The sequence below is a fragment of the Lucilia sericata genome, unplaced genomic scaffold (genome assembly GCF_015586225.1).
Source record: "Lucilia sericata isolate MDLA Ls3-8-SP2 unplaced genomic scaffold, ASM1558622v1 Contig000194F_arrow, whole genome shotgun sequence".
NCBI lineage: Eukaryota > Metazoa > Arthropoda > Insecta > Diptera > Calliphoridae > Lucilia > Lucilia sericata.
Genome location: NW_023994222.1, coordinates 128,107 through 145,396, shown reverse-complemented (window position 1 = coordinate 145,396; position 17,290 = coordinate 128,107). Strand labels below are relative to the sequence as shown.

General features: G+C 32.0%; 1 protein-coding gene across 6 annotated transcripts in view; it reads left to right on the top strand.

Annotated features, from left to right (window-relative positions):
* Positions 1-16,915, top strand: part of LOC119601869 (protein ROP) — a 60,996-nt gene extending 44,081 nt beyond the window's left edge. For 4 of the 6 annotated variants that reach the window (XM_037953102.1, XM_037953096.1, XM_037953097.1 and 1 more), the window contains exon 10: positions 12,962-13,369. In XM_037953102.1, the coding sequence (XP_037809030.1) occupies positions 12,962-13,187 (226 nt within the window). In that variant the 3' untranslated portion in view covers positions 13,188-13,369. Of the gene's footprint in view, positions 1-12,961 lie in introns of all 6 variants that reach the window. The other 2 variants (XM_037953100.1, XM_037953098.1) reach the window with 2 other exon arrangements.
* Positions 16,916-17,290: the final 375 nt, after the last annotated feature.

Here is a 17,290-nt window from a genome sequence, read left to right as displayed (position 1 = left end):
AACTAACAGAGTAGACTAAAGCCTAGACTATACTATAGGATATATACTAAATTATACACTAGACTAGAGTCTAGTCTATAGTCTAGTCACTAGACTAAACTACAGACTAGACTAAACTACAGACTCGACTATATTCTTGACAAAAGACTAGATTATAGACCGGACTATGGTCTATATTCTATAGACTAGACCATAGCCTTGACTATAGACTAGACTAATGACTGGTCTGTAGACTAGACTATAGAACGGACTGTAGACTATAATAAAGACTAGGATAAAGACTAAACTATAGACTAGAATATATTATAAACTAGACTATAGACTTAATTACAAACTAAAATGTAGACTAGACTAGACTAGACCAGACTATAGACTTGAGTGAACTGCGTACTAGACTTTAGACCATAGACTAAGCTGAGGACTAGATTGTAGACTAGACTACAGACTAGACTATAAACTAAACTATATACTAAACTGCAGACTAGACCATGAACTAGACTGTAGACTGAACTGTAGACTAGACTATAGAGTAAACTATAGACTGGACTGTAGACTAGACTGCAGACTAGACCATTGACTAGACTATCGAATAAATAGATAGAATGTAGACTAGACCAGACTATAGACTAGATTGGATTGAGTACTAGACTTTAGAATAGACTATAGACTAGATTGAACTGAGTACTAGACTTTAGACTAGAATATAGACTAAACTGTGGACTGGACTGTGGACTAGACCATAAACTAAACTATAGACTAGATGTAGACTAGACTATAGCCTAGACTATAGAATAGACTCTAGACTAGACTATAGACTAAACTATAGACTAGACTTTAGAATATACAGTAGACTATAGACTAGACTATAGATTAGATAATGGACTAGACTAGAGACTAGACTAGAGACTAGACTATAGATTAGACTATAGACTAGACTATAGACTAGACTATAGACTAGACTATAGACTAGACTATAGACTAGACTATAGACTAGACTATAGACTAGACTATAGACTAGACTATAGACTAGACTATAGACTAGACTATAGCCTAGACTATAGACCAGACTATAGACTAGACTATAGACTAGACTATAGACTAGACTATAAACTAGACTATAGACTATATTGTGGACTAGTCTATAGACAAGACTGTAGACTAGACTATAGACTAAACTATAGACTAAACTATAGACTAGACTAGACTGCGAACCGAACTGTAGACTAGACTATATACTTAACTATAGAGTAGACCATAGCCTAAACCGTAGATTAGACTGTAGACTATACTGTGTAACAGACTATGGACTGGACTAGACTGCAGACTAGACCATTGACTATACTATCGACTAGACAGACTAGACTATCGACTAGATAGACTAATCTATATTTAGACTAGACTATCGACTAGGCAGATTAGACTAGACTATCGACTTGGCAGATTGGCTATAGACTAGACTATAGACTAGACTACAAACTAGACTATGGAGTAGACTAGACCATAGACTAGACTATTGACGAGACTTTAGTCTAGACTATAGAATAGAATATAGACTAGACTCTAGACTAGACTATAGACTAGCCTATAGACTATACTATAGACTAGACTATAGACTACACTATAGATTAGACTATAGACTAGACTATAGACTAGACTATAGACTAGACTATAGACTAGACTATAGACTAGACTATAGACTAGACTATAGACTAGACTATAGACTAGACTATAGACTAGATTATAGACTAGACTATAGACTAGATTATAGACTAGACTATAGACTGGACTATAGACTAGACTAGACTAGACTATAGACTAGACTAAGACTAGACTATAGACTAGACTATAGACTAGACTATAGACTAGACTATAGACTAGGCTATAGACTACGCTATAGACTAGACTATAGACTAGACTATAGACTAGACTATAGACTACACTATAGACTAGACTATAGACTAGACTGTAGACTAGACTATAGACTAGACTATAAGCTAGACCATAGACTAGACTATAGACTAAACCATAGACAAGACTATGGACTAGACTGTAGACTAGACTATAGACTAGACTATAGACTAGACTATAGACCAGACTATAGACTAGACTATAGACTAGACTATAGACTAGACTATAGACTATATTGTGGACTAGTCTATAGACAAGACTGTAGACTAGACTATAGACTAAACTATAGACTAAACTATAGACTAGACTAGACTGCGAACCGAACTGTAGACTAGACTATATACTTAACTATAGAGTAGACCATAGCCTAAACCGTAGATTAGACTGTAGACTATACTGTGTAACAGACTATGGACTGGACTAGACTGCAGACTAGACCATTGACTATACTATCGACTAGACAGACTAGACTATCGACTAGATAGACTAATCTATATTTAGACTAGACTATCGACTAGGCAGATTAGACTAGACTATCGACTTGGCAGATTGGCTATAGACTAGACTATAACCTAGACTACAAACTAGACTATGGAGTAGACTAGACTATAGACTAGACTATTGACGAGACTTTAGTCTAGACTATAGAATAGAATATAGACTAGACTCTAGACTAGACTATAGACTAGCCTATAGACTATACTATAGACTAGACTATAGACTACACTATAGATTAGACTATAGACTAGACTATAGACTAGACTATAGACTAGACTATAGACTAGACTATAGACTAGACTATAGACTAGACTATGGACTAGACTATAGACTAGACTATAGACTAGATTATAGACTAGACTATAGACTAGATTATAGACTAGACTGACTATAGACTAGACTATAGACTAGACTATAGACTAGACTATAGACTAGACTATAGACTAGACTATAGACTAGACTATAGACTAGACTATAGACTAGACTATAGACTAGGCTATAGACTACGCTATAGACTAGACTATAGACTAGACTATAGACTAGACTATAGACTACACTATAGACTAGACTATAGACTAGACTGTAGACTAGACTATAGACTAGACTATAAGCTAGACCATAGACTAGACTATAGACTAAACCATAGACAAGACTATGGACTAGACTGTAGACTAGACTATAGACTAGACTATAGACTAGACTATAGACTAGACTATAGACTAGACTATAGACTAGACTGTAGACTAGACTATAGACTAGACTATAGACTTGACTATAGACTAGACTATAGACTAGACTATAGACTAGACTATAGACTAGACTATAGACTAGACTATAGACTAGACTATAGACTAGGCTATAGACTAGGCTATAGACTAGACTATAGACTAGACTATAGACTAGACTATAGACTAGACTAGACTAGACTATAGACTAGACTATAGACTAGACTATAGACTAGACTATAGACTAGACTATAGACTAGACTATAGACCAGACTATAGACTAGGCTATAGACTAGACTATAGACTAGGCTATAGACTAGACTATAGACTAGACTATACACTAAACTATAGACTAGACTATAGACCAGACTATAGACTAGACTATAGACTAGACTATAGACTAGACTATAGACTAGACTATAGACTAGACTATAGACTAGACTATAGACTAGACTATAGACTAGACTATAGACTTTACTATAGACTAGACTATAGACTAGACTATAGACTAGACTATAGACTAGACTATAGACTAGACTATAGACTAGACTATAGACTAGGCTATAGACTAGGCTATAGACTAGACTATAGACTAGACTATAGACTAGACTATAGACTAGACTATAGACTAGACTATAGACTAGACTATAGACTAGACTATAGACTAGACTATAGACTAGGCTATAGACTATTCTATAGACTAGACTATAGACTAGACTATAGACTAGACTATAGACTAGACTATAGACTAGACTATAGACTAGACTATAGACTAGACTATAGACTAGACTATAGACTAGACTATAGACTAGACTATAGACTAGACTATAGACTAGACTATAGACCAGACTATAGACTAGGCTATAGACTAGACTATAGACTAGGCTATAGACTAGACTATAGACTAGACTATACACTAAACTATAGACTAGACTATAGACCAGACTATAGACTAGACTATAGACTAGACTATAGACTAGACTATAGACTAGACTATAGACTAGACTATAGACTAGACTATAGACTAGACTATAGACTAGACTATAGACTAGACTATAGACTAGACTATAGACTAGACTATAGACTAGACTATAGACTAGACTATAGACTAGACTATAGACTAGACTATAGACTAGACTATAGACTAGACTATAGACTAGGCTATAGACTAGACTATAACCTAGATTATAGACTAGACTATAGACCAGACTATAGACTAGACTATAGACTAGACTATAGACTAGAGTAAAGACTTGACTATAGACTAGACTGTAGACTAGAATATAGACTAGACTATAGACTAGAATAAAGACTTGACTATAGACTAGACTGTAGACTAGAATATAGACTAGACTATATACTAGACTATAGACTAGACTATAGACTAGAGTAATGACTAGACTATGGACTAGACTGTAGACTAGAATATAGACTAGACTATAGACTAGAGTAAAGACTTGACTATAGACTAGACTGTAGACTAGAATATAGACTAGACTATATACTAGACTATAGACTAGACTATAGACTAGACTATAGACTAGACTGTAGACTAAGCTATAGACTAGACTATAACCTAGATTATAGACTAGACTATAGACCAGACTATAGACTAGACTATAGACTAGACTATAGACCAGACTATAGACCAGACTATAGACTAGACTATAGACTAGACTATAGACAAGACTATAGACTAGAGTAATGACTAGACTATGGACTAGACTGTAGACTAGAATATAGACTAGACTATAGACTAGAGTAAAGACTTGACTATAGACTAGACTGTAGACTAGAATATAGACTAGACTATATACTAGACTATAGACTAGACTATAGACTAGACTATAGACTAGACTGTAGACTAGGCTATAGACTAGACTATAACCTAGATTATAGACTAGACTATAGACCAGACTATAGACTAGACTATAGACTAGACTATAGACCAGACTATAGACTAGACTGTAGACTAGAATATAGACTAGACTATAGACTAAAGACTTGACTATAGACTAGACTGTAGACTAGAATATAGACTAGACTATAGACTAGACTATAGACTAGGCTATAGACTAGACTATAACCTAGATTATAGACTAGACTATAGACCAGACTATAGACTAGACTATAGACTAGACTATAGACTAGACTATATACTAGACTGTAGCCTAGAATATAGACTAGACTATAGACTAGAGTAAAGACTTGACTATAGACTAGACTGTAGACTAGAATATAGACTAGAATATAGACTAGACTATAGACTATAGACTAGACTATATACTAGACTGTAGACTAGAATATAGACTAGACTATAGACTAGAGTAAAGACTTGACTATAGACTAGACTGTAGACTAGAATATAGACTAGAATATAGACCAGACTATAGACTAGATTATAGACTAGACTATAGACCAGATTATAGACTAGACTATAGACCAGACTATAGACTAGACTGTAGACTAGAATATAGACTAGACTATAGACTAGAGTAAAGACTTGACTATAGACTAGACTGTAGACTAGAATATAGACTAGACTATAGACTAGACTATAGACCAGACTATAGACTAGACTATAGACTAGACTATAGACTAGGCTATAGACTAGACTATAACCTAGATTATAGACTAGACTATAGACCAGACTATAGACTAGACTGTAGACTAGAATATAGACTAGACTATAGACTAGAGTAAAGACTTGACTATAGACTAGACTGTAGACTAGAATATAGACTAGACTATAGACTAGACTATAGACTGCTATAGACTAGACTATAACCTAGATTATAGACTAGACTATAGACCAGACTATAGACTAGACTATAGACTAGACTATAGACTAGAGTAATGACTAGACTATAGACTGTAGACTAGAATATAGACTAGACTATAGACTAGAGTAAAGACTTGACTATAGACTAGACTGTAGACTAGAATATAGACTAGACTATATACTAGACTATAGACTAGACTATAGACTAGACTATAGACTAGACTATAGACTAGACCACAGGCTAGACTATAGATTAGACTATAGACTAGACCACAGACTAGACCATAGACTAGACTTGACTGTAGACTAGACTATAGATTAGATTATAGACCAGACCACAGACTAGACTATAGACTAGACTATAGACTAGACTATAGGCTAGACTATAGACTAGACTATAGACTAGACTATAGACCTGACTATAGACTAGATTATAGACTAGACTATAGACTAGACTATATACTAGAGTATAGACTAGACTATATACTAGAGTATAGACTAGACTATAGACTTGACTATAGACTAGGCTATAGACTAGACTATAGACTAGACTATAGACTTTACTATAGACTAGGCTATAGACTAGACTATAGACTTGACTATAGACTAGACTATAGACTACAGACTAGTCTATATACTACAGACTAGACTATAGACTACAGACTAGACTAGACTATAAACTAGACTATAGACTACAGACTAGACTATAGACTACAGACTAGACTGTAGGCTACAGACTAGACTATAGACTAGACTATAGACTGGACTATAGGCTAGACTATAGACTAAACTATAGACTAGGCTATGGACTAGACTATAGGCTAGACTATAGACTACAGACTAGACTATAGGCTACACACTAGACTATAGACCAGAGTAAAGACTAGACTATAGACTAGACTATGAACTAGACCATAGTCTAGACTAGACTATAGATTAGACTATAGACTAGACTATAGACTAGACTATAGACTAGACTATAGACTAAACTATAGACTAGACTATAGACTAGACTATAGACTAGACTATAGACTAGACTATAGACTAGACTATAGACTAGACTATAGACTAGACTATAGACTAGACTATAGACTAGACTATAGACTAGACTATAGACTAGACTATAGACTAGACTATAGACTAGACTATAGACTAGACTATAGACTAGACTATAGACTAGACTATAGACTAGACTATAGACTAGACTATAGACTAGAGTATATAGACTAGACTATAGACTAGACTATAGACTTGACTATAGACTAGGCTATAGACTAGACTATAGACTTGACTATAGACTAGACTATAGAATAGACTGTAGACTAGACTATAGACTACAGACTAGTCTATATACTACAGTCTAGACTATAGACTAGACTATGGACTAGACTATAAACTAGACTATAGACTAGACTATGGACTAGACTATAAACTAGACTATAGACTAGACTACAGACTAGACTATAGGCTACATACTAGACTATAGGCTAGACTATAGACTAGACTATAGGCTAGACTATAGACTACAGACTAGACTATAGGCTAGACTATAGACTAGACTATAGACTAGACTATAGACTAGACTATAGACTAGACTATAGACTAGACTATAGACTAGACTATAGACTAGACTATAGACTAGACTATAGACTAGACTATAGACTAGACTATAGACTAGACTATAGACTAGACTATAGACTAGACTATAGACTAGACTATAGGCTAGACTATAGACTACAGACTAGACTACAGACTAGACTATAGGCTACATACTAGACTATAGGCTAGACTATAGACTACAGACTAGACTATAGGCTAGACTATAGACTAGACTATAGACTAGACTACAGACTAGACTACAGACTAGACTATAGGCTAGACTATAGGCTAGACTATAGACTACAGACTAGACTACAGACTAGACTATAGGCTACATACTAGACTATAGGCTAGACTATAGACTAGACTATAGGCTAGACTATAGACTACAGACTATAGACTACAGACTAGACTATAGGCTAGACTATAGGCTAGACTATAGACTAGACTATAGACTAGACTATAGACTAGACTATAGACTAGACTATAGACTAGACTATAGACTAGACTATAGACTAGACTATAGACTAGACTATAGACTAGACTATAGACTGGACTATAGGCTAGACTATAGACTAGACTATATACTATACTATAGACTAGACTATAGACTAGACTATATACTAGACTATAGACTAGACTATAGACTAGACTATAGACTGGACTATGGACTAGACTATGGACTAGACTATAGACTAGACCACAGACTAGACTATAGATTAGACTATAGACTAGACCACAGGCTAGACTATAGACTAGACTATAGACTTGACTGTAGACTAGACTATAGATTAGACTATAGACCAGACCACAGACTAGACTATAGACTAGACCACAGACTAGACTATAGATTAGACTATAGACTAGACTATAGATTAGACTATAGAATAGACTATAGATTAGACTATAGACTAGACCACAGACTAGACTATAGATTAGACTATAGACTAGACTATAGATTAGACTATAGACTAGACTATAGATTAGACTATAGACTAGACTATAGACTAGACTATAGACTAGACTATAGACTAGACTATAGACTAGACTATAGACTAGACTATAGACTAGACTATAGACTAGACTATAGACTAGACTATAGACTAGACTATAGACTAGACTATAGACTAGACTATAGACTAGACTATAGACTAGACCATAGACTAGACTATAGACTAGACTATAGACTAGACTATAGATTAGACTATAGACTAGACTATAGACTAGACTATGGACTAGACTATGGACTAGACTACAGACTAGACTACAGACTAGACTATAGACTAGACTAGACTATAGACTAGACTATAGACTAGACTAGACTAGTCTATAGACTAGACTATAGACTAGACTATAGACTAGACTATAGACTAGACTATAGATTAGACTATAGACTAGACTATAGACTAGACTATAGACTAGACTATAGACTAGACTATAGACTAGACTAGACTATAGACTAGACTATAGACTAGACTATAGACTAGACTATAGACTAGACTATAGACTAGACTATAGACTAGACTATAGACTAGACTATAGACTAGACTATAGACTAGACTATAGACTAGACTATATACTAGACTATAGACTAGACTATAGACTAGACTATAGACTAGACTATAGATTAGACTATAGACTAGACCACAGACTAGACTATAGACTAGACTGTAGACTAGACTGTAGACTTGACTGTAGACTAGACTATAGACTAGACCATATACTAGACTATAGACTAGACTATAGACTAGACTATAGACTAGACTATAGACTAGACTATAGACTAGACTATAGACTAGACTATAGACTAGACTATAGACTATAGACTAGACTATAGACTAGACTATAGACTAGACTATAGACTAGACCATAGACTAGACTATAGACTAGACTAAAGACTAGACTATAGACTAGACTATAGACTAGACTATAGACTAGACTAAAGACTAGACTATAGACTAGACTATAGACTAGACTATAGACTAGACTACAGACTAGACTATAGACTAGACTATAGACTAGACTATAGACTAGACTATAGACTAGACTATAGACTAGACTATAGACTAGACAATAGACTAGACTATAGACTAGACTATAGACTAGACTATAGACTAGACTATAAACTAGACTATAGACTAGACTATAGACTAGACTATAGACTAGACTATAGACTAGACTAAAGACTAGACTATAAACTAGACTATAGACTAGACTATAGACTACACTAAAAACTAGACTATAGACTAGACTATAGACTAGACTATAGACTAGTCTATAGTCTAGTCTATAGTCTATAGACTAGTCTATAGTCTAGTCTATAGTCTAGTCTTTAGTCTAGTCTATAGTCTAGTCTATAGTCTAGTTTTTAGTCTAGTCTATAGTCTAGTTTATAGTCTAGTCTTTAGTCTAGTCTATAGTCTAGTCTATAGTCTAGTCTATAGTCTAGTCTATAGTCTAGTTTATAGTCTAGTCTATAGTCTAGTCTATAGTCTAGTCTATAGTCTAGTCTATAGTCTAGTCTATAGTCTAGTCTATAGTCTAGTCTATAGTCTAGTCTATAGTCTAGTCTATAGTCTAGTCTATAGTCTAGTCTATAGTCTAGTCTATAGTCTAGTCTGTAGTCTAGTCTATAGTCTAGTCTATAGTCTAGTCTATAGTCTAGTCTTTAGTCTAGTCTATAGTCTAGTCTATAGTCTAGTCTTTAGTCTAGTCTATAGTCTAGTCTATAGTCTAGTCTATAGTCTAGTCTATAGTCTAGTCTATAGTCTAGTCTATAGTCTAGTAGTCTAGTCTAGTCTATAGTCTAGTCTATAGTCTAGTCTATAGTCTAGTCTATAGTCTAGTCTATAGTCTAGTCTATAGTCTAGTCTATAGTCTAGTCTATAGTCTAGTCTATAGTCTAGTCTATAGTCTAGTCTATAGTCTAGTCTATAGTCTAGTCAACAGTCTAGTCTATAGTCTAGTCTATAGTCTTGTCTATAGTCTAGTCTATAGTCTAGTCTGTACTAGACTATAGTCTAGTCTACAGTCTACTCTATCGTCTAGTCTATAGTCTAGTTTATAGTCTAGTCTACAGTCTAGTCTACAGTCTAGTCTATAGTCTAGTCTATAGTCTAGTCTATAGTCTAGTCTATAGTCTATAGTCTAGTCTATAGTCTAGTCTATAGTCTAGTCTATAGTCTAGTCCAGTCTATAGTCTAGTCTATAGTTTAGTCTATAGTCTAGTCTATAGTCTAGTCTATAGTCTAGTCTATAGTCTAGTCTATAGTCTAGTCTATAGTCTAGTCTATAGTCTAGTCTATAGTCTAGTCTAGTCTATAGTCTACAGTCTACTCTATCGTCTAGTTTATAGTCTAGTCTACAGTCTAGTCTACAGTCTAGTCTACAGTCTAGTCTATAGTCTGGTCGATAGTCTAGTCTATAGTCTAGTCTATAGTCTAGTCTATAGTCTAGTCTATAGTCTAGTCTATAGTCTACTCTATAGTCTAGTCTATAGTCTACTCTATAGTCTAGTCTATAGTCTAGTCTATAGTCTAGTCTATAGTCTAGTCTATAGTCTAGTCTATAGTCTAGTCTATAGTCTAGTCTATAGTCTAGTCTATAGTCTAGTCTATAGTCTAGTCTATAGTCTAGTCTATAGTCTAGTCTATAGTCTAGTCTATAGTCTAGTCTATAGTCTAGTCTATAGTCTAGTCTATAGTCTAGTCTATAGTCTAGTCTATAGTCTAGTCTATAGTCTAGTCTATAGTCTAGTCTATAGTCTAGTCTATAGTCTAGTCTATAGTCTAGTCTATAGTCTAGTCTATAGTCTAGTCTATAGTCTAGTCTATAGTCTAGTCTATAGTCTAGTCTATAGTCTAGTCTAGTCTAGTCTACAGTCTACAGTCTAGTCTACAGTCTAGTCTACAGTCTAGTCTATAGTCTGGTCGATAGTCTAGTCTATAGTCTAGTCTATAGTCTAGTCTATAGTCTAGTCTATAGTCTAGTCTATAGTCTACTCTATAGTCTAGTCTATAGTCTACTCTATAGTCTAGTCTATAGTCTAGTCTATAGTCTAGTCTATAGTCTAGTCTATAGTCTAGTCTATAGTCTAGTCTATAGTCTAGTCTATAGTCTAGTCTATAGTCTAGTCTATAGTCTAGTCTATAGCCTAGTCTATAGTGTAGTCTATAGTCTAGTCTATAGTCTAGTCTATAGTCTAGTCTATAGTCTAGTCTATAGTCTACTCTATCGTCTATTCTATAGTCTAGTCTATAGTCTAGTCTTGTCTATAATCTAGTCTATAGTCTAGTCTATAGTCTACTCTAGTCTATAGTCTAGTCTATAGTCTACTCTAGTCTATAGTCTAGTCTATAGTCTACTCTAGTCTATAGTCTAGTCTATAGTCTAGTCTATAGTCTAGTCTATAGTCTAGTCCATAGTCTAGTCTATAGTCTAGTCTATAGTCTAGTCTATAGTCTAGTCTATAGTCTAGTCTATAGTCTAGTCTATAGTCTAGTCTATAGTCTAGTCTATAGTCTAGTCTATAGTCTAGTCTATAGTCTAGTCTATAGTCTAGTCTATAGTCTAGTCTATAGTCTAGTCTATAGTCTAGTCCAGTCTATAGTCTAGTCTATAGTTTAGTCTATAGTCTAGTCTATAGTCTAGTCTATAGTCTAGTCTATAGTCTAGTCTATAGTCTAGTCTATAGTCTAGTCTATAGTCTAGTCTATAGTCTAGTCTATAGTCTAGTCTATAGTCTAGTCTATAGTCTAGTCTATAGTCTAGTCTATAGTCTAGTCTATAGTCTAGTCTATAGTCTAGTCTACAGTCTACTCTATCGTCTAGTTTATAGTCTAGTCTACAGTCTAGTCTACAGTCTAGTCTATAGTCTGGTCGATAGTCTAGTCTATAGTCTAGTCTATAGTCTAGTCTATAGTCTAGTCTATAGTCTAGTCTATAGTCTACTCTATAGTCTAGTCTATAGTCTACTCTATAGTCTAGTCTATAGTCTAGTCTATAGTCTAGTCTATAGTCTAGTCTATAGTCTAGTCTATAGTCTAGTCTATAGTCTAGTCTATAGCCTAGTCTATAGTGTAGTCTATAGTCTAGTCTATAGTCTAGTCTATAGTCTAGTCTATAGTCTAGTCTATAGTCTAGTCTATAGTCTAGTCTATAGTCTACTCTATCGTCTACTCTATCGTCTAGTCTATAGTCTAGTCTTGTCTATAATCTAGTCTATAGTCTAGTCTATAGTCTACTCTAGTCTATAGTCTAGTCTATAGTCTACTCTAGTCTATAGTCTAGTCTATAGTCTACTCTAGTCTATAGTCTAGTCTATAGTCTAGTCTATAGTCTAGTCCATAGTCTAGTCTATATTTATATTATTTAGATTATTTTAATTATTATATTTATATTACTTACTTTTATATTTTTGATATTAATTTGGGTTTTTTCCTTTCTCAAGTAGTGCCCGCTATGGCCACTGGCATAAAGACAAAACCCAGGCCCAAGTAAAAAATGTACCACGTCTTATTGTCTTTATAACGGGCGGCGTATCCATGTCCGAAATGCGTTGTGCTTACGAAGTAACAAATGCTATTAAAAATTGGGAAGTCATTATTGGCTCGTCGCATATTTTGACACCCGAAAATTTCTTAAGTGATTTGGGTTCGCTTTCCAAAGAAGACTAGAAGTGTGTTAAAATAAATGAAGCAACAGAAGAGCAGGCAGAAAATAATGCTTAACAACAACAACAAGACAACAGTATAATTATTTACTATTATATAATTTATAAAATAATAATTATAAGAACAATTTAAAAAACTAAAATAATATTCAAATTAAAGCTTAGACAACAAAGGTGAAAAAAAAACAAATGTGTAGTAAAAATTTGAAATATTTAAATAATAAACAAAACAATTATGTTTTTTTGTCTTTTTTTAAATTATTGGCTAACAACAAAAAAAAACATTTAACTTCTTATTAACTTAATAATAACTAAATAATTGTGCAATTTCTGATGTTTTTTAGAAGTTTTTTTTTTCAAAAAAATTTAAATTAAAAATGTTTTAATTATTAAATTATTTAAATTTAAAATAAATAATTACTTAAAAAGAAATGTTACTGCAATAGAAAAAGTTTCTAAAAACAAAATAAAAATTATTTATCTCTATATGTTTAAACATCTGCTGCTAAAATGTCTTCTTTAATAAAAAATAGAACAAATTATATTGTTAACAAAAAAAGAAAAAGATAAAAAGATTTAGCAACTTTTTTCAAAATGTTTGTCAAGTAAAGTTAATGGGAAAATATTAAAAGAAAAGTTTAAACAACATAAATAAGTTTTTACTTAAATTCTCTTTGATTAAACTTTTTTTGATTAAGACAACAACAAAAATTACTCTATTATTAAAAAAAAAAAAATATTAAACAAAAAAATGGTGTATTTGTAGTATCGTTTAAAATTTCACACTTTATATACATACTTACATAAAATTATATATTTATATGTATTTAAACAATATATTTATAAAAATAACAAAAACAAAGAATTACCACAAAATTTAAATAAAAAAAACACAATACAATTATATAAACTTTCTCTTCTCTTTAAAATTAAAAACTAAAAACGTATTAAGAAAAAAAAATTAACGAAAAAGAAACACGAAAAAGTATTGACAAAAATTAAAAACGAAATAAAAGCTAAGAAATCATAACAACTTAAAAAGAAAAGAACAAACGAATTGAAAACAAAACATTTTAAATGAAAAATTTTAAAGATATCATAAAAAAAATTCTTAAAAATTCAATTCATATTAAAATAAAAACACATGTTATCCCTGAAATTCTGAAAAAATGAAAAATGAAATGATGAAAACTGTTATAAAAGAAGAAAAAAGATTAACTCTGTAAGAAAACACAGAAATCTCTTATACAAATCCCAGAGTACAGAGTAAAACTGTTAAGACTTCAACAAAAGAAAAAAAAATGAAGGAGTTACTTCCTAAAACGATTCGCAAGGGAAACCATTTGAAAATTATATATTTCAGAAACAAACTAAAGAGTATTTCATTTGAACACGAACATTTTCCCCCCTACAAATCGTGTTAGTGTAACGATTCGTATTAATGCGTTTGAAATGAAACTCCCAAAGTTCAATCAAAGAAATGTTTAAATTTAATCGATTACTTTATACTTAAACATGATGATTATCTTATACGATTACTTTACTTTTGCGAATTGTATTAGTTGAAGTAAATTCCAAGGTTTTCAGTTATTAAAATAACAAAAAATTTCTAACAACTTAAGAAAAATAACTCTAAAACAGTTATAGTTTAAAAATATCCTTAAAGAATCCTTGATTTAAAAAGTAAAACTTAACATTTTTGAGGGGAAATCATTAAGGGGAATTGTTAATTTAAAAACAAAAACAAATATTATATTTTAAAACAATAACTATTCTCTAATCTGGCCTATAAACTAGACTATAGTCTGGACTACAGTCTGGCCTTTATACTGAACTACAGTCTGGCCTATAAACTAGACTATAGTTTGGCCAATAGACTAAACTATAGCACGGTAATGTGACTAGACTATAAAGTAGCCTATAAGCTTCATTACAATCTAGCCTAAAAACTTAACTTTAGTCTACCCTATAGAATATATTCTGGCCAAAAGCCTAGTCTACAGACTGGCCTATGACAAGACTATAGTCTGGCCTAAAGACTAGTCTACAATCTGGACTAAGGACTAGTCTATAGTATGGCCTATAGATTAAACTATAATCTGGTTATGACAAGACTGTTGTTTGGCCTAAAGACTAGTCTATAGTCTGATCTAAAGACTCGTATTTAGTCTTATCTATAGGCTGAACTATAGACAAAACTAACCAGCAATAAAAGTGTAGAAAAAGATGTAGTATTTTCATCACAACTAGTAACCTAAAATGCTTCAAATTCGAGTGAAAAACCTATGAATTTTACATTAGCGTTGTCATTGGTGGAATGTTGTTCAATTTTGACAACTTTGATCTACATCTAATATTATTTTTAGAAACAGTAAAAATCCGATATTTGGATGTCAAAAATAAACCAAATTCTTTTAATCACACGCATATATAAATTTCATTGGTCTTTCAACAAAATTTGAAGTACTTCCTTTTCTCTTTCCTCACTTTTAACTGTGTTTTCATTTGTAAGGGTATGTTAGGTTTATAAAAGCGAAAAATATGTTATCGCATTTTTAGATGTGATTAAGATGTCGTTTGTAAAGTATGACATCAATTATTTTTTGCTGGGTACACAATAATCCAGCCTATAGACTTGACTAAATAATGGTCTGTGGACAAGACTAGACTAGACAGTCCAGCTAGATTAGATACTGGTATATAGGTTAGAACATACTCTTATGTATGGACTTGAAAATCTAAAAATCTGTTAAATTCCATGAACAATTCAAAAATTAAAATAAAAAATTGTTAGACTAGGCTGTACAACGCACAATATTAAACACCTAAGCAATACTACGATAAAATGGAAGTTACCGTTTTACTTTTAAAAGAACCAATCAAATAAGAAATTTTTACGGGGTATAATGTAGCCCTATCCATCTCTTTATGTGGCCATTCATTGAACAGATATTAATTTTTAAAACAATACAATAAATTTAATACAAATTGATAAAAATTCTTTAATATTCCGAGTCTATAGGTACATTAGTAAGATCCTTGTTGTTTAAAATTAACACTTTTAAGAGGAATTAAAGAAATAAAACGTTAATTCTTTATAAAATGCACACATGTCCTTCTCTCGGCCTCTCCGTTTGCAGAGCAGACGACATTTTTTAAGAAAATATTATAAATTTTGATATTTTTGAGTATAATCTTTGCTCGGATCCTTGATTTTACTTAAAGTGAAAAGGCATTAAAAAATTTTAAAATTTTTGTTCAACACATTACAGTCGGCAGGAATATTGAAAATGAAACTTAAGTAAGATATTCCAGGCTATAATTAAAATACAATTTTATTAATTGCAAGCCTTTTAATTACTTTAAATTAGTTAAATTCCAAAAGCATTTTTCTGAGGTATTCTTTATCTCAAATTTCAAAGCCAAAAAACTCATTTAATTACTTTTTATTACTTACAATTACTTTATATTTGTATTAAACACTTTGTAAATGATTTATTACCTTGAAAATTTTGCACTTTTTTAAGTATTAAACTAGTTTAAAACTAATTTTTAAAAATTTCTTTAATATATGCGAAAATTTTATATTTTTTGTATGATAAATAACTGTAAACAACTTCTGTCTCTTTTAGTCAAGCTATATACAAAAGCTTTATGTTATGAGAAGCCAGTGTTAAATTATATACAAAAGCTGGTGATTTTAGGTTTCTTTTAAAAACCAAAGGTAATGCAGAAAAAAAAAACGCCGTTTAAATAAAAAATAAATATAAATTAAAAAAATACAATATTTTCAAAATTTTAACAACAAAATACAAATTTTATATAAAATATAACTATTTTACTAAAGTAAATGAAAGAAAAATTCAAGGAATTTTTCGCCTTTTAAAATAAAATTTTAATAAAAATCATTTATTTTCTAACTTTTAAAAAATTTTTATATAAAATACTATATTATATTTCCAAACCCAATTTATGCAGTAAAATATTGTATAAAGGTTTTCAGAACTATTAAACAAAGTGTTCAAAACCTAAAAAAATTTAACAAACTTTTTAAAATGTTTATAAAAAAATCAAATTACTCTTTTCCCCTAAAGCTTTTAAAAGCGG